Here is an 18,997-nt window from a genome sequence, read left to right as displayed (position 1 = left end):
AACCCACTTTTCACATCCAATCTTTATTTTACTCCACATAATCCTTGAATTAATACATTTATAGTCCCTCTTTTCCTGCCATAGCTTATCCTTCAACATTATTGCTACTCCTTCTTTAGCTCTAACTCTATTTGAAACCCCTGACCTAATCCCATTTATTCCTCTCCACTGAAACTCTCCCACCCCCTTCAGCTTTGTTTCACTTAAAGCCAGGACATCCAGCTTCTTCTCATTCATAACATCCACAATCATCTCTTTCTTATCATCTGCACAATATCCACGCACATTCAGACTTCCCACTTTGACAATTTTCTTCTTATTCTTTTTAGTAATCTTTACAGGAAAAGGGGTTACTAGCCCATTGTTCCCGGCATTTTAGTTGACTTTTACAACACGCATGGCTTACGGAGGAAAGATTCTTATTCCACTTCCCCATGGATATAAAAGGAAAAGTAATAAGACCAAGAACTATTAAGATAAAATCAAAGAAAACTCAGATGAGTGTGTATAAATAAATGTGTACATGTATGTGTAGTGTGACCTAAGTGTAAGTAGAAGTAGCAAGACATACCTGTAATCTTGCATATTTATGAGACAGACAAAAGACATCAGCAATCCTACCATCATGTAAAACAATCACAGGCTTTCGTTTTACACTCACTTGGCAGGACGGTAGTACCTCCCTGGGTGGTTGCTGTCTACCAACCTACTACCATATTTAAAAATGTATTTTTTGTTAATATTTTGGGGTGTCTGAAATGGATTAATTGGATTTACATTAATTCTTATGGGAAATATTACTTCGGTTTTCGGCCTTTTCGGATTCAGGCAGACCTTCTGGAACAGATTACGACCGATAACCGGGGTTCCACTGTGTCTTGCTACTTCTACTTACACTTAGGTCACACTACACATGCATGTATAAGCATATATATACACACCCCTCTGGGTTTTCTTCTGTTTTCTTACTAGTTCTTGTTCTTGTTTATTTCCTCTTATCTCCATGGGGAAGTGGAACAGAATTCGTCCTCCGTAAGCCATGCGTGCTGTAAGAGGCGACTAACATGCCATGAGCAAACCTTCTCCTGTATACATTACTAAAGTTAAAAAGAGAAACTTGTGTTTTTCTTTTCGAGCCACCGTGTCTCAGTGGGATATGACCAGTTTGTTGAAAGAAGAATAACAACAACAATGATGTATTTCAGCTACTGCATGACCTGAGAAAGGTATTCCTGAATTCCATAACCCAAGTCCCTCTTGCCATAATGCATTCAATTATAATAGTACAGAGAGTACCATAAGTAAATAATGGAGTGTAATATTAACACTAAGATCTGAAGGGAATCAGATGAGGCATTCGCAAGTCATCTCTTGGAAACTAATATCCAAATTTCTTCAATAAAAATGGTAAATTAGTCCTTTTTTTTTTTAAATGAACTAGCCATATCCCATTGAGGCAGGGTGACCTAAAAAGAAAAACAAAAGTTTTTGTTTTTCAATTTAGTAACTTATACAGGAGAAGGAGTTACTATCCACTTGCTCCAGGCATTTTAGTCGCCTCATACAACACACATGGCAAATTAGAACATATCTAGACCAAACATGATTCAAATCTTTAACCCCTTCATTACTGGAAGTCCCAAAATTAAAAACACTGACAATGTAGGCACAAAAAAAAAAAAGTGGTGGTAACGAAAAAAAAAAATTCCCCCATCAATCCTTAATGAGATATGAAGGATTGAAGCTGAAGGTTGAAGATTGCTGACAGCAACATTGGCAATTGCTTTGCATTATATTTTTTGGTATGTTTTATTGTTTTTTTTTTCATTTGTTTTACATTTTCCAGTAATTTTTGTGGCCCATGAGACCTATATGATGCACAATGTACACAAGGCCACCTATTGTATACAACACAATACCTGCACTAATAGCGTCATCAGTACATTGTTTATAAAATGTATATACACAATGTATATCATACATTTATATACCATGCTGACACAGGCCATGTTCCTAGAACTGCTGCAGTCTGTGGAGGTCCCTGAAACACAGCTCCATAAATAGAGGTGCTTTATGCTCTCTCCACAACGCACATATCTCTGCACTCTGTTGGGTGCCTTGTTGTGTGTGTACGGAAATAACATCTCTTTTGAGCCCATTTCTTCTTGTGTGTAGAAGGAAGTGTCACTACGAATAGTCACCAAACTTCAAATGAGATGGTGTTTGGTGATCAGTGCAACAGCACATGTGTAGTGCAGGTGTTGTGACCTGGTATTTATGTATTATATGCCTGATGACAAACAAAAGTAGGTACAGGGTAGTCTGTTGCTGGTCTTGACCTGGTACATATTATATTACCTGTCCTGACCTGGTACACATTGTATGCACTGGGCTGTCTAAAAGACACTAGAATGTTTTTCTTCACAAAGTGGTAGACCAATGGAAAAGCTTACAAGAGGAAGCAAGTGCTACTACTAGGAACTCCAAAAAACTTAACAGACTATATAATGAAGATGGACCACCATGAATTTAGTTCTGCTTATAGAGATTAGAAGGTGTGGGTTACCAAAATTATTATTCAGAGGGCTGAGGAGAGATTATGGAAATGGTTTGGACAGTTAAAGAAGCTGGAGCAAAACTGGATGACTAAGAAGGCATACAAATCTGGGGTGGGAAAAGGAGGGGTTGTCCAGTAGGGGTTAAAGGAGGTTTTGAGTGCTGGGGTCTTAGACATCCATCAAGTTTGTGTGAGCATGTTAGACAGGAGTGAGTGGAGACAAGTGGTTTTTAAAATTTGATGTGGTTTTGGAATTGTGAGCAAGGTCTGGTTAACCAGACTTGAGTCCTGAAGCCAGGAAGCATAGTGCCTATACTCAGGTGGGATGGGAATATTGCAGCTCAGAAGGTCATCTGAACTGTGATGTCAGCACAATTCTGACAAAACAGTGATTGAATGAATGACAGTGAAAGTGTTTCCTCTTTCAGTTCACCCTACCTCAGTGAGAGGCAGCTGGTGTTAAGAAAACAAGTAATCACAAACAACATACATTACACTGCATCTTACGGACAGGAAGCTCATGGGTAAAAATACATACGTGTATTAGCTATCTACATCCTTAACCTTTTGAGGGTCGGAACCCCTGATCTCAAACTTGCTCTCAGGGCTGGAGAATTTAAAATCTTATGAAATGAGAGAATCTTTTTCCAAAGGTAATGAAACCAAAAATACAAAATTTGATGGAAAACTTATGGAATTACATTCTCGCAAAGTTAGCAGTTACAGCTATAGTTATGCATCAGTGATTTTTGCCCACTCTGAGCCCTATTTTTAGCCAATTCCATTGTTCCAGTTGACCAGACTCAGTTATTTCACCGGTATGCCTTCTGGTCTATCGAGTGAATACAAGAAACTGCCCATATACCTAATTAAACTACCCAATAAAGTGATCAGAAATTGGTAATTTGACCAATTTCACACAAAATTAAAAAATTGCCAATCTCAAAACAGGGTCCAGAATAAACAACGTAGATATTCTTGGCACTAAAACCATTTCCTCTGTTCATTAGTCACATTCTAAGGCCTCTCCTATATTACAATTGCTTTCCATTTTGAAATTTTAGTCATAAAAAAAATTAAGATTTACAGTACTATTATACAGACTACTGCATTATTGTAATTTTTTTTTTTCAACAAACTGGCCGCATTCCACCGAGGCAGGGTGGTCCAAAAAGAAAAACAAAAGTTTCTCTTTTCAAATTTAGTAATTTATACAGGAGAAGGGGTTACTAGCCCCTTGCTCCCGGCATTTTAGTCGCCTCTTACAACACGCATGGCTTACGGAGGAAGAATTCTGTTCCACTTCCCCATGGAGATAAAAGGAAATAAACAAGAATAAGAACTACAGTGGACCCCCGCTTAACGATCACCTCCAAATGCGACCAATTATGTAAGTGTATTTATGTAAGTGCGTTTGTACGTGTATGTTTGGGGGTCTGAAATGGACTAATCTACTTCACAATATTCCTTATGGGAAAAAATTCGGTCAGTACTGGCACCTGAACATACTACTGGAATGAAAAAAGTTCGTTAACCGGGGGTCCACTGTAGAAAGAAAATAGAAGAAAACCCAGCGGGGTGTGTATATATGTGCTTGTACATGTATGTGTAGTGTGACCTAAGTGTAAGTAGAAGTAGCAAGACATACCTGAAATCTTGCATGCTCATGAGACAGAAAAAAGGACACCAGCAATCCTACCATCATGTAAAACAATTACAGGCTTTCGTTTTACACTCACTGGGCAGGATGGTAGTACCTCCCTGGGTGGTTGCTGTCTACCAACCTACTACCTAGGATTATTGTAAATATTGTATAAATAATGTCAGCGCATTTGTGCACATGTATTAGACTGACTAGTTGGACGTGTATTGGACAAGTGATGCATTAAGTGCACTCTGGAATATTGACAAATACCAAACATTTCTGCTGCTTTGAGCTCAATTTAAAGCTACTTTCATTCCTGAAACCAATCAAAATCATCTCTATTTCTGTGATATATCTTCCATTCTATCATACGAGACCAAGAAACAAAGAATACAACAATAAAAACCAAAGGAAAATACACTACAAAGTCACAATTTTAAACCAAAAACACAGTTGCAGTTTTTCCCCATTATGCACTGCTTGCTGCAGGATTTTTTTTTATATGGTGCACACTTACTGCATAGACCCACTCTCTCATATCTAGGCCAAAATTTACCACTCACAGCTTATCTGAGTGAACTGAGCCTATGGTGTAGAACTACAGGACAAACCCAGGCTTCAAAGCCATAATACTATGGGACCGACCCTCAAAGAGTTAACATACTGAACTACAGTGGACCCTCAGTTATCAGCCATAATCCGTTCCAGAAGGTCGGCCTAAATCCAAAAAGGCTGAAAACCAAAATATTTCCCATAAGAAATAATGTAAATCCAATTAATCATTTTCAGACACCCAAAAGTATTAACAAAAAATACATTTTATAGAGAGTAACTATAGTTTTACATACACAAAACAATGAGAAATAAATATAAAGCACAAATTTTAATGATAAATGAACATTACACACCTTTATTGAAGACTCTTGTTGGCGTATTGAAGGTGAGGAGGGGAGAGGGATTTGGGAATTCCCCTCCATAGGGACTTCAGGTATCAAAGCCCTATCTAGGGCTTTGATACTGCCACAGTACATTCATTACTTACCTTAAAATATTTGTAGTCTTAATGTAGGGCAAGAGGCGAGTAGTATTTATTTGTAGGAATTCAATGTAGGTAGCCGGTAGATGTAGGTACACGTATGTAGCCCTCCCCTGAGCTACACTACACAGCCATATTATTACACTGACATACCATGTTCTCCGAGTTTAATTGTTTCTAACAACTACCTTTAGATGCCATCATAAACAAAGGGAGAAGTAATGAATAATTCATGCCGAGGAGGGGGTAAAGGAGGTTTTGTGTGCGAGGGGCTTGGACTTCCAGCAGGCATGCGTGAGCGTGTTTGATAGGAGTGAATGGAGACAAATGGTTTTTAATACTTGACGTGCTGTTGGAGTGTGAGCGAAGTAACATTTATGAAGGGGTTCGGGGAAACCAGCAGGCCGGACTCGAGTCCTGGAGATGGGAAGTACAGTGCCTGCACTCTGAAGGAGGGGTGTTAATGTTGCAGTTTAAAAACTGTAGTGTAAAGCACCCTTCTGGCAAGACAGTGATGGAGTGAATGATGGTGAAAGCTTTTCTTTTTTGGGCCACCCTGCCTTGGTGGGAATCAGCCAGTGTGATAATAAAAAAAAAAAAAATTGTAAACAAACACTTACAAAAGGTGGTGACTGGACCTGACCAGATTCACAGTTTTCTCTAACAATGAATCAGAGAAAACAATGTTTACTCTCTACCCTCCTCCCTCCCTCCTTGATTCGCCGGTACTCACCACTCGATAGCATATAAACATTGCATGTTTATGTGCTATGTAACGTGTTTCTTATATAATTTTGAAGAAAATATCATAGATGGATTAATGAAAATGTCTATAATAACCTAAAGTAAGATATTTAATGTGCCCTAAAGTGATTATTATTAAACATGCATCACATATAAACATTGCATGTTTTTATATACAGTGGACCCCCGGCATACGATGGCATCGCTTTACGTTAAATCCGGCATACAATACATTTTAATGCAAAAATTTTGCCTCGCCTCACGCAATTCGTCCGGGACGCGTCCCACGTGTGGCCTCAGCGCCAGTGTTCACAAGCCAGCCAGTGCGGTCGCATCTACACATACATTCGGTACATTTCACATTATCCTAGTGTTTTTAGTGCTTGTAACTACAAGGATTATGTGGAGCAAAATAAAGATTGGATGTGAAAAGTGGGTTATAATAAGCGTGTATGCACCTGGAGAAGAGAGAAGTGTAGAGGAGAGAGAGAGATTTTGGGAAATGTTGAGTGAATGCGTGGGGAGTTTTGAATCAAGTGTGAGAGTAATGGTGGTTGGGGATTTTAATGCTAAAGTGGGTAAAAATGTTATGGAGGGAGTAGTAGGTAAATTTGGGGTGCCAGGGGTAAATGTAAATGGGGAGCCTTTAATTGAGCTATGTGTAGAAAGAAATTTGGTAATAAGTAATACATATTTTATGAAAAAGAGGATAAATAAATATACAAGGTATGATGTAGCACGTAATGAAAGTAGTTTATTAGATTATGTATTGGTGGATAAAAGGTTGATGGGTAGGCTCCAGGATGTACATGTTTATAGAGGGGCAACTGATATATCGGATCATTATTTAGTTGTAGCTACAGTTAGAGTAAGAGGTAGATGGGAAAAGAGGAAGGTGGCAACAACAAGTAAGAGGGAGGTGAAAGTGTATAAACTAAGGGAGGAGGAAGTTCGGGTGAGATATAAGCGACTATTGGCAGAAAGGTGGGCTAGTGCAAAGATGAGTAGTGGGGGGGTTGAAGAGGGTTGGAATAGTTTTAAAAATGCAGTATTAGAATGTGGGGCAGAAGTTTGTGGTTATAGGAGGGTGGGGGCAGGAGGAAAGAGGAGTGATTGGTGGAATGATGAAGTAAAGGGTGTGATAAAAGAGAAAAAGGTAGCTTATGAGAGGTTTTTACAAAGCAGAAGTGTTATAAGAAGAGCAGAGTATATGGAGAGTAAAAGAAAGGTAAAGAGAGTGGTGAGAGAGTGCAAAAGGAGAGCAGATGATAGAGTGGGAGAGGCACTGTCAAGAAATTTTAATGAAAATAAGAAAAAATTTTGGAGCGAGTTAAACAAGTTAAGAAAGCCTAGGGAAAATATGGATTTGTCAGTTAAAAACAGAGTAGGGGAGTTAGTAGATGGGGAGATGGAGGTATTGGGTAGATGGCGAGAATATTTTGAGGAACTTTTAAATGTTAAGGAAGAAACAGAGGCAGTAATTTCATGCACTGGTCAGGGAGGTATACCATCTTTTAGGAGTGAAGAAGAGCAGAATGTAAGTGTGGGGGAGGTACGTGAGGCATTACGTAAAATGAAAGGGGGTAAAGCAGCTGGAACTGATGGGATCATGACAGAAATGTTAAAAGCAGGGGGGGATATAGTGTTGGAGTGGTTGGTACTTTTGTTTAATAAATGTATGAAAGAGGGGAAGGTACCTAGGGATTGGCAGAGAGCATGTATAGTCCCTTTATATAAAGGGAAAGGGGACAAAAGAGACTGTAAAAATTACAGAGGAATAAGCTTACTGAGTATACCAGGAAAAGTGTACGGTAGGGTTATAATTGAAAGAATTAGAGGTAAGACAGAATGTAGGATTGCGGATGAGCAAGGAGGTTTTAGAGTGGGTAGGGGATGTGTAGATCAGGTGTTTACATTGAAGCATATATGTGAACAGTATTTAGATAAAGATAGGGAGGTTTTTATTGCATTTATGGATTTAGAAAAGGCATATGATAGAGTGGATAGAGGAGCAATGTGGCAGATGTTGCAAGTATATGGAATAGGTGGTAAGTTATTAAATGCTGTAAAGAGTTTTTATGAGGATAGTGAGGCTCAGGTTAGGGTGTGTAGAAGAGAGGGAGACTACTTCCCGGTAAAAGTAGGTCTTAGACAGGGATGTGTAATGTCACCATGGTTGTTTAATATATTTATAGATGGGGTTGTAAAGGAAGTAAATGCTAGGGTGTTTGGGAGAGGGGTGGGATTAAATTATGGGGAATCAAATTCAAAATGGGAATTGACACAGTTACTTTTTGCTGATGATACTGTGCTTATGGGAGATTCTAAAGAAAAATTGCAAAGGTTAGTGGATGAGTTTGGGAATGTGTGTAAAGGTAGAAAGTTGAAAGTGAACATAGAAAAGAGTAAGGTGATGAGGGTGTCAAATGATTTAGATAAAGAAAAATTGGATATCAAATTGGGGAGGAGGAGTATGGAAGAAGTGAATGTTTTCAGATACTTGGGAGTTGACGTGTCGGCGGATGGATTTATGAAGGATGAGGTTAATCATAGAATTGATGAGGGAAAAAAGGTGAGTGGTGCGTTGAGGTATATGTGGAGTCAAAAAACGTTATCTATGGAGGCAAAGAAGGGAATGTATGAAAGTATAGTAGTACCAACACTCTTATATGGGTGTGAAGCTTGGGTGGTAAATGCAGCAGCAAGGAGACGGTTGGAGGCAGCGGAGATGTCCTGTCTAAGGGCAATGTGTGGTGTAAATATTATGCAAAAAATTCGGAGTGTGGAAATTAGGAGAAGGTGTGGAGTTAATAAAAGTATTAGTCAGAGGGCAGAAGAGGGGTTGTTGAGGTGGTTTGGTCATTTAGAGAGAATGGATCACAGTAGAATGACATGGAAAGCATATAAATCTATAGGGGAAGGAAGGCGGGGTAGGGGTCGTCCTCGAAAGGGTTGGAGAGAGGGGGTAAAGGAGGTTTTGTGGGTAAGGGGCTTGGATTTCCAGCAAGCGTGCGTGAGCGTGTTAGATAGGAGTGAATGGAGACGAATGGTACTTGGGACCTGACGATCTGTTGGAGTGTGAGCAGGGTAATATTTAGTGAAGGGATTCAGGGAAACCGGTTATTTTCATATAGTCGGACTTGAGTCCTGGAAATGGGAAGTACAATGCCTGCACTTTAAAGGAGGGGTTTGGGATATTGGCAGTTTGGAGGGATATGTTGTGTATCTTTATATGTGTATGCTTCTAGACTGTTGTATTCTGAGCACCTCTGCAAAAACAGTGATAATGTGCGAGTGTGGTGAAAGTGTTGAATGATGATGAAAGTATTTTCTTTTTGGGGATTTTCTTTCTTTTTTGGGTCACCCTGCCTCGGTGGGAGACGGCCGAATTTTTTAAAAAAAAAAAAAAAAAAAAAAAACTACAAAATAAGTCACCATGGACCCCAAGAAAGCTTCTAGTGCCATCCCTGTGGTAAAAAGGGTGAGAATTAGTATGGAATTGAAAAAAGAGATTAAGGAAATGTGTGCAAAGTGGCTTGAAGTGCAAACCTTTATGGATGAAAATCACCCTCGCACAGCTATTGCAAGCCATGCTGGTGACTATTACAATGACAACGTTGTGAACCAATTTAGACAAATCATAAAGGAACGAGAGGTACAGAGTTCTATGGACAGATATGTTGTGCGACAAGAGGCCCAGTGACTCTCAAGCTGGTCCTAGTGACATTAAAAGAAGAAGGGAAGTAACCCCGGAAAAGGACTTGATACCTCAAGTCCTAATGGAAGGGGATTCCCCTTCAAAACAAGTTCGACACTCTCCCCTCCTCCCATCGCAGCAATCACCACCAGATCTTCATTAACCCTTTGACTGTTTTCGACGTATAAATACGTCTTACGAGCCAATGTTTCTGACGTATATATACTCAATAATTCTAGCGGCTTCAAATCAAGCAGGAGAAAGCTGGTAGGCCCACATGTGAGAGAATGGGTCTGTGTGGTCAGTGTGCACCACATAAAAAAAATCCTGCAGCACACATTGCGTAATGAGAACAAAAAAACTGATCGTTTTTTTGGAATAAAACGCCGACTTTGAGGTGTATTTTCGTATAGTATTTATCGTTGTATTCGCGTTTTCATGGTCTTAGGTGATAAAATGGAAAACATATTACAGAAATAGAGATGATTTTCATTATTCTGACGATGAAAACGACCTTGAAACTGAGCTCAAAGTAGCGGAAATGTTTGATTTTTACCAATGTTCAGGAGTAATTAAATCACACCACACGTCCAATACACGTCAACTGGGGAGTCTAATATTCTTTCACTAGTGTACTGATATTATTTATACCATTTTTACAATAATGCAGTAGTCTGCATAACAGTAAATTTTGTATTTTTTTGTATGAATAAAAAATCAAAATAGAAAGCAATAATAATATAAGAGGGGCCTAGAGATGTGACTAATGAACAGAGCATATGTTATTTTAGTGCCACGAATGTCTACCTTGTTTATTCTGGACCCTATTTTGAAATTGGCATCTTTTTTAGTTTGCGTGAAATTGGTCAAACTGCCAATTTCTGACCACCATATTGGGTAGTCCAAATTAGTAAATGGGAGGTTTCTTGTACTCAGCTGATAGATAAAATGGAGTTCTAAAGAAATAGTTATGAGTTTGGTCAACTGGAACAATGGAATTGGCTGAAAATAGGGCTCAAAGTCGGCGAAATCGCCGATACGCATATGTCGCCGAGACAGCTAACTTCGCGGGAGCATAATTCCATGAGTTTTCGACCAAATTTCGAACTTTTGGTGTCATTACCATCGGGAAAAGATTCTCTATCATTTCATAAGAAAAAATAATTTTTTTTTCTTCAAAAATTGAGCGACATAGAATGACAGTTTCAGAAAGGGGCCTGAAACAGTCAAAGGGTTAAAGGAAAGTGTCATGTATTCTATTGTTAGTAGAGTACTACTAACTGTGCATGTCTTCTTCAGCTTGTGTGCATTAAACTTAATATTTCATGTGGTAAAACTTTTTTTTTCATACTTTTGGGTGTCTTGTACGGATTAATTTGATTTCCATTATTTCTTGTGGGGAAAATTATTTCGCCTTACAATAATTTCGGCATACGATGAGCTCTCAGGAACGGATTAACCCTTAAACTGTCCAAACAGATTTACATTCACATGCGTAGTGCTCCAAAAGTAGATCTTCGTTTTTTTTACATATTTTCAAATATAACAAAAAAAAAAAAAAACAGATCAAAGTTTTTTTTTACACATTTTCAAATGTAAAAAAAAAAAAAATATATCTACGTTTTTTACATACTTTCAAATGTTGAAAAAACGTAGATCTACGTTTGGACAGTTTAAGGGTTAATATCGTATGCCGGGGGTCCACTGTACTATGTAACGTGTTTCTTATATAATTTTGAAGAAAATATCATAGATGGATTAATGAAAATATCTAATTAACCTAAAACAAGATATTTAATGTGCCCAAGAGTGATTATTATTACGCATCCAATACGGGCAATCTCGAAATGACGGCCAAAAACTGGGATAGAGTTTCGGCCAAAAAAGCAGCCGAAATCCAAATTGGCCAATATTCGGAATGGTCCACTGTATTCATAATAAATCTAAGAATTCCTAAAACAAATCAGATACTTGAAAAAAAGCATAAACAATCTATACTCACTGTAATAAGCGATGACGAACTAAGAGTATTAACCCAATACTTATTCCACAGTGAATCCAGAAGTTTCTTGTCCAGAGATGATTTGAAGTAAGAAATATCTAATGAGTAATACTGTTTACAATGCACACCAAAGTCTTCAATCTTATTTAAAGGAATAGTTTGATACTCTGAAGGTCCTTCATCTGGTGGCTTGTAACCCTAAGGAAAAAAGTATTTGCATTAGTAATTTTAAAATATGCCCTAATTACCTTTCTCATTAAACTATTCTATAGTCAGGATTAGTCCCACAACTTTAGTTTACTATTACATTAGTAACAGATACAAATGTGTGACAATAAATGATACTATCTCAAACACCCTCTTAGAAGTGGTTTCCCAAATCTATATAATCTATATATTCCTTATATAAATGGTCTACTCAGTGCCACCAAGCAGATATGCCATTATTATTATATTCACTGAGAAGTACTAAACCTATAAATATCATACAGCACCTGAGAAATGAAAGGTACTCAGCTTTTATTCAAAAAAAGGGCAGGATATACCTGTGAATAATCTTGAGTTTTTTTCTACTCTTGCAGCCTGGCTCCAATTTTTTGGATCAAGAGCCCTTCACTGGCACACAACTCCTTGAAGAAAGATTTGTACATGGATGTGGAAAAGCAAGTCAACAGTAAAGTGAGAGTAACTGGAAATTCTCAGGGTTTAAAAAACTTGTACAAAAGCATTTTACCTTTGGATAGGTCCTGAAAGCTCCAATATTGACTTTGCCTGAGCTTATGGTGCGTATAGGATCAATAACAATAGCCACAAAAGGCTCTTGATAATTCTGATTCAGCATCTGGGTAGATACATCTATGCCAGATAACCAGCAGCCATAGCCTGGGTGGCTGTGGTACCAACCAATCACATTTTCTTGACGACCAACCTGAAGAAATGAAACAAGACCAAATATCTATATGACACATCACTTCAATTAACATGTCTTAAGAACACAACTGCAACTAAGATCAGTAAAAGAAAGATCTAAATATATTACAGTACAGACAACCTTGGTTCTCTAAGCCAAAGTCCAGTGACAATAGAGGAAAAAATATGGATTTTCAAGAGATTGACATAAGCATCATCCATCACATCAATACAATTGATTACTGTATTGTACTTACTTATGAGTAAGCATTTATAAGTACAGTGGACCCCCGCTTAACGATCACCTCCAAATGCGACCAATTATGTAAGTGTATTTATGTAAGTGCGTGTGTACGTGTATGTTTGGGGGTCTGAAATGGACTAATCTACTTCACAATATTCCTTATGGGAAAAAATTCGGTCAGTAATGGCACCTGAACATACTACTGGAATGAAAAAAGTTCGTTAACCGGGGGTCCACTGTATTAGGGCGATTTTTTTTATCCTACTTTACACCACGTATCACTGGCAGGTGAAATTAATCCATGTATGTACAGTATCATCACCCATGCCAAGGAAAAAATGATAAAAGACATTGCTTGGTATTTTGATGCCTAGTACTGTACTGAAAATGCCAATACTGCTGTGTGTACAATTTCACAAAAATAAATTTGAAATATACTTTGTGGAGATGATCTAAACTTTGAAAATAATAAACTACAAGACAGAAATATAGTATGCAGTGCCCAGGATTAAAGCAATTTGAAAAATAATTGTATTATGATTCAATGAATTTTGGGAATTGCTCATGAAAAGCTGGAAACCATTGTCAGTGACATTTTTGAGACAAGAGCATGAAATAAGCCTTTTTAGTATTTTTGCTTGTGCAGCTTTTTGCATAAAACACATTTGCATGTTCTGGAATTTGTTTAAAACCTCACTCTGAGTGGTTTAGGATTTTTCACTACTACCAAAATCATTAAACTGTTGCAGCTGCACTTCTGATATAAATGTTCGTACAGTAATAATATTAAATAAAAAATAGCAAACCTGTTTAGCAGCCTCTACATAACCTGTCATATACTCATAAGCTTGTGCCTGAGCATTGACTCTCGTCTCAGTACCTTCCACTGGCAAGGCAAAGGAGTCCATTACAATCATTGTTGGTCCGTCTACCTTGCCAAGCATGAGACCCATAACCTGCAAATTGAATACTTAAGCATTAGTATGCTGAAATTTTAATCTATAACTATAAAGAACCTGTTACCATATACTGTACAAAATGTTCAACAGAATGGAATAGCATACCTAATTACATATGTACAGATGTGTAAGAGGGAAGTGGGGGGAGGATGGGGTTTAGTTCTAGACCCTTTAGGCCCCAATCACTCAGACTTACATTCCCAAATAAATCTTAGTAATGTATCACACAAGGCATATAAAGAAATTCCAACAAATATACAGTATTAAAAGATTGTGTGAGGCTACCAATAATATAAGGAGGGGTTGAGATGATTTGGGCATTCTGAGGATGGAGGAGAAGAGGATGAGGGTATATAAATCTAGGGTGGATGATATGAGGGTCATAACAAGAAGGGTTGGAGGGATGGGATAAATAAGATTTTAAGTGCTAGGGGGCTTGAATACTCAACAAGCTTGTGTGAACATAACTAGACCAGAGCTCAGACAAGTGGGGCTTTATGGCATGATGTGCTATCGGAGTTTGAGCAAAGTAACATTAATGAAGGGATTCAGGGAAACTGGTTAGCTGGAGTCGAGTCCTGGAGGTGGGAAGTACAGTGCCATACTCTGAAGCAAAGGTGGAGATGTTGCAGTTTGGAGGGTCATTTGAATTGTAATATACAAACATTTCTAGCAAGAAATTTATAGAATTAGTAATGGTAAATGGGTTTCCTTTTTTTTTCGGGAGAGGGGGGGGGGTTGTCACCATTCCTCACAGAGGGCCAGTATATTAAAAAAAAAAAACTGAAGTGGCATATTTATCTCATTTGTAAACGGCACGCTCAATTGTATTTCGTTACTTTTTTTAAGGGCAAGCTTTTTTTTGATTTGTGATGACTGTGATTTGTTCTTGCAGAAAACCGAAGAGTAAGCCTGGAATACATAATATACAGTAATACAAAAGTAATAATGAAAATATGTACAGTATAAGAACTATAATTAAGACAAACCTCAAGAGTTCCTCCTGATCGGGCATGCATCACCATCTTCAACAGAGCCAAAGCAGAAATCTTGATCTGCTTGAAGAAATGTGGGCTGAAAAAGACATAAATTTTAGTTAACATGTGCATCATTTTAAAAGTAATAAATATGTATGATTCAGTATTCACCATACAGTAATACTGCCACTTTGTCATTACAAACAAATTCTATAACCAAGTATTTTTTTGTATGAATAAAAAATCAAAATAGAAAGCAAGAGTAATATAAGAAGGGCCTGGAGACGTGACTAATGAACAGAAGATATGTTATTTTAGTGCCAAGAATGTCTACATTGTTTATTCTAGACCCTATTTTGAAATTGGCATCCTTTTTAATTTGCATGAAACTGGCCAAATTGCCAATTTTTGACCACTTTATTGGGTAGTTCAAATTGGTAAATGGGCGGTTTCTTGTACTCAACAGATAGACAAAATGGAGTTCTAAAGAAACAGCTATGAGTTTGGTCAACTGGAACAACGGAATCGGCCAAAAAAAAGGCTCAAATTCGGCGAAATCGCTGATGCGTATATGTCGCCGAGACTGCTAACTTTGCGGGAGTGTAATTCCGTGAGTTTTCGACCAAATTTTGTACTTTTGGTGTCATTACCATCGGGAAAAGATTCTCTATCATTTCCTAAGAAAACATAATTTATTTTTTTTCCAAAAATTTTTTTTTTTTTTATTTATTATCACACTGGCTGATTCCCACCAAGGCAGGGTGGCCCGAAAAAGAAAAACTTTCACCATCATTCACTCCATCACTGTCTTGCCAGAAGGGTGCTTTACACTACAGTTTTTAAACTGCAACATTAACACCCCTCCTTCAGAGTGCAGGCACTGTACTTCCCATCTCCGGCCTGCCGGTTTCCCTGAACCCCTTCATAAATGTTACTTTGCTCACACTCCAACAGCACGTCAAGTATTAAAAACCATTTGTCTCCATTCACTCCTATCAAACACGCTCACGCATACCTGCTGGAAGTCCAAGCCCCTCGCACACAAAACCTCCTTTACCCCCTCTCTCCAACCTTTCCTAGGCCGACCCCTACCCCGCCTTCCTTCCACTACAGACTAATACAGTCTTGAAGTCATTCTGTTTCGCTCCATTCTCTCTACATGTCCGAACCACCTCAACAACCCTTCCTCAGCCCTCTGGACAACAGTTTTGGTAATCCCGCACCTCCTCCTAACTTCCAAACTACGAATTCTCTGCATTATATTCACACCACACATTGCCCTCAGACATGACATCTCCACTGCCTCCAGCCTTCTCCTCGCTGCAACATTCATCACCCATGCTTCACACCCATATAAGAGCGTTGGTAAAACTATACTCTCATACATTCCCCTCTTTGCCTCCAAGGACAAAGTTCTTTGTCTCCACAGACTCCTAAGTGCACCACTCACTCTTTTTCCCTCATCAATTCTATGATTCACCTCATCTTTCATAGACCCATCCGCTGACACGTCCACTCCCAAATATCTGAATACATTCACCTCCTCCATAGTCTCTCCCTCCAATCTGATATTCAATCTTTCATCACCTAATCTTTTTGTTATCCTCATAACCTTACTCTTTCCTGTATTCACCTTTAATTTTCTTCTTTTGCACACCCTACCAAATTCATCCACCAATCTCTGCAACTTCTCTTCAGAATCTCCCAAGAGCACAGTGTCATCAGCAAAGAGCAGCTGTGACAACTCCCACTTTGTGTGTGATTCTTTATCTTTTAACTCCACGCCTCGTCAAGACAGTTTCAGAAAGGGGCCTGCGACAGTCAAAGGGTTAATTTCTTTCCATACTCAAACCACCCCACCTCCTCCATCCATTCACCCAGACACAATAACACACTTGCCAGCACATTTTTTTGCAGCCGGTGTAAAGGAAATATGAAAAAAAAAAAAAAAAAAAAAAAAACTTAGGAGAAAATGCCGTGGAACAAAGTCCCCTAGGTCATAACCTATTTGGAGAACCCCCCATCCTCAGTAAAAGTGCAAAACAGGACACTCAGGTTAGGACTGGTTTAGACTAGGTTAGATTCAATTAGGCTCACCAAAACAAATAAGGATATTAGAAGTTCCACTGTAGTGTATATTACAATGTCATAGAAACACCACACAACCTTATCCTGCTCCTAACACTTACTTCAATTTACCTCAATCCTTCATTTACTTGTTTTACATCACAGAAAAAAATTATAGCACCTAATTATTTATTCCTAAAATACGTTTTCAAAATGTTCCAAAAATCATTTTAATGCATGATATCATGAGGAGGAGGTCATAAGTTTCAGTCTCCTAGGTGTGGGTTATTTATATACTGTAGCACATATCCTATTCAGTATACCTGGAGAGGGTTTAGGGGATCAACGCCCCCGCAGCTCAGTCTATGACCAGGCCTCATAGTAGTAGTACACATACTGTCTATAATAGTTTCATCACCACTATTACCTTTTACTAACATTACATACACTTTTGGAGTCTCCTATACTTCCACAATGGAAATAAATGGTATAAAATACCGACACAATGGAAATATAAACACACATGCATTATAATGTGATCCTTTATTGACAACGTTTCGCCCACACAATGGGCTTTTTCAAGTCACAAACAGATCTACCTGGGGTGGAAGGTATGTGAGTATTTATAGTCAGGTTCAGAATGTTGAGGTCAGGTGGAGAATGCTGCATCTGATGATGTACCGAGTGGGGTTATAGAGTCTAAAATCTTGGGTAGCTTGGAAGGGAGATTGGATAAGTTTGTGAGCAGACCTTCTGCAGTGTTCTTCCATTCCTATGTTCTTATGTGGGATAGCGATGAAGAAGTTTCTTGGCAAGTGGTTCAGTTATGTTGTAGAAGCCATTATTCTGGTTGAAGTTGTCAGATATAAAGATAAGTGATGATTCCAGGATTCTTCAGTATTGAGTGTTGTCTTTTGTGAGCTTGTCTTGGAGAGCTTGAACGTTGAAGGTTCGCCACTCAGTGTGGTCCTGGCGAACCTATACATGGAACATCTAGAAGCCGAGCGTTTCTCCACAATTATTCCTTCGTCTGTCACCTGGCTCCGTTATGTTGACGACATTCTCTTCGTAACTCCTAGACGCTTCAATGTTCAAGCTCTCCAAGACAAGCTCAACCAGGTCGAGCCTTCAATCCAGTTCACACTTGAAGAAGAAGTCGACAACACTCTTCCTTTCCTTGATGTTCTTCTCTGCAAAGCTGACCATGAACTTCGTTTTAAAGTCTATCGAAAACCCACCAAACAAAACGATCTTCTCCACTTCTACTCTCACCATGACACCAAAACTAAACGTGGTGTAATTATAGGCTTCTTCCTGCATGCACTCAGAATCTGCAGCAATGAGTTTCTTGAGGAAGAATGCACTATAATTGAACAAGTATTTTCTAAACTCCACTATCCTCGCCACTTCATCAGAGACTGCAGACGACGAGCATTAAACATCTTCAACACACCCAGAGAAGATACTGCCGAGAAGAGATACATAGTCCTCCCCACCAACTCCATTGCCAAACACGTTTCCAACATCTTTACCAATACCTCATTCCAAGTATCTACCTCCACAACCACGACCATCAAGGACATTACCAGTAATAGACAGGACAAGCTTCCATCTTCTGCAGGGGTATACATAATCCCTTGTAATGACTGCAGCAAATTATACGTGGGCGAAACATCAAGGGACCTCCAAACACGTATTTCAGAACACCAATACGCAAGCAGGTCTGACGATACATGGAATGCCTGTGTACAACACCGTAATTCACACAACCACTTAATAAACTACAGAAATTCAAGACGTATCGCCACAAAAGACAACACTCAATACCGAAGAATCCTGGAATCATCGCTTATCTCTATATCCAACAACTTCAACCAGAATAATGGCTTCTACAACATAGCTGAACCACTTGCCAAGAAACTTCTTCATCGCTATCCCACATAAGAGCATAGGAATGGAAGAACACTGCAGAAGGTCTGCTCACAACCTTATCCAATCTCCCTTCCAAGCTACCCAAGATTTTAGACTCTATAACCCCACTCGGTAAACCATCAGATGCAGCATTCTCCACCTGACCTCAACATTCTGAACCTGACTATAAATACTCGCGTACCTTCCACCCCAGGTAGATCTGTTTGTGACTTGAAAAAGCCCAGTGTG

At 38.7% G+C, this 18,997-nt stretch overlaps 1 protein-coding gene across 3 annotated transcripts in view; it reads right to left on the bottom strand.

Moving 5' to 3' along the window:
• Positions 1 to 18,997, bottom strand: part of CSN5 (COP9 signalosome subunit 5) — a 47,533-nt gene that overhangs the window by 11,343 nt on the left and 17,193 nt on the right. For all 3 annotated transcript variants that reach the window (XM_070102515.1, XM_070102514.1, XM_070102513.1), the window contains exons 3-6: positions 14,783 to 14,867; positions 13,641 to 13,790; positions 12,415 to 12,609; positions 11,682 to 11,879 (exon numbers count right to left, since the gene is read on the bottom strand). In XM_070102515.1, coding sequence (XP_069958616.1) covers positions 11,682 to 11,879; positions 12,415 to 12,609; positions 13,641 to 13,790; positions 14,783 to 14,867 — 628 coding nt within the window. The remainder of the gene's footprint in view (positions 1 to 11,681; positions 11,880 to 12,414; positions 12,610 to 13,640; positions 13,791 to 14,782; positions 14,868 to 18,997) is intronic.

Source organism: Cherax quadricarinatus, chromosome 82 (genome assembly GCF_038502225.1).
Source record: "Cherax quadricarinatus isolate ZL_2023a chromosome 82, ASM3850222v1, whole genome shotgun sequence".
NCBI classification, from domain to species: Eukaryota; Metazoa; Arthropoda; class Malacostraca; order Decapoda; family Parastacidae; genus Cherax; species Cherax quadricarinatus.
This window is presented reverse-complemented; position numbering and strand designations above follow the sequence as displayed.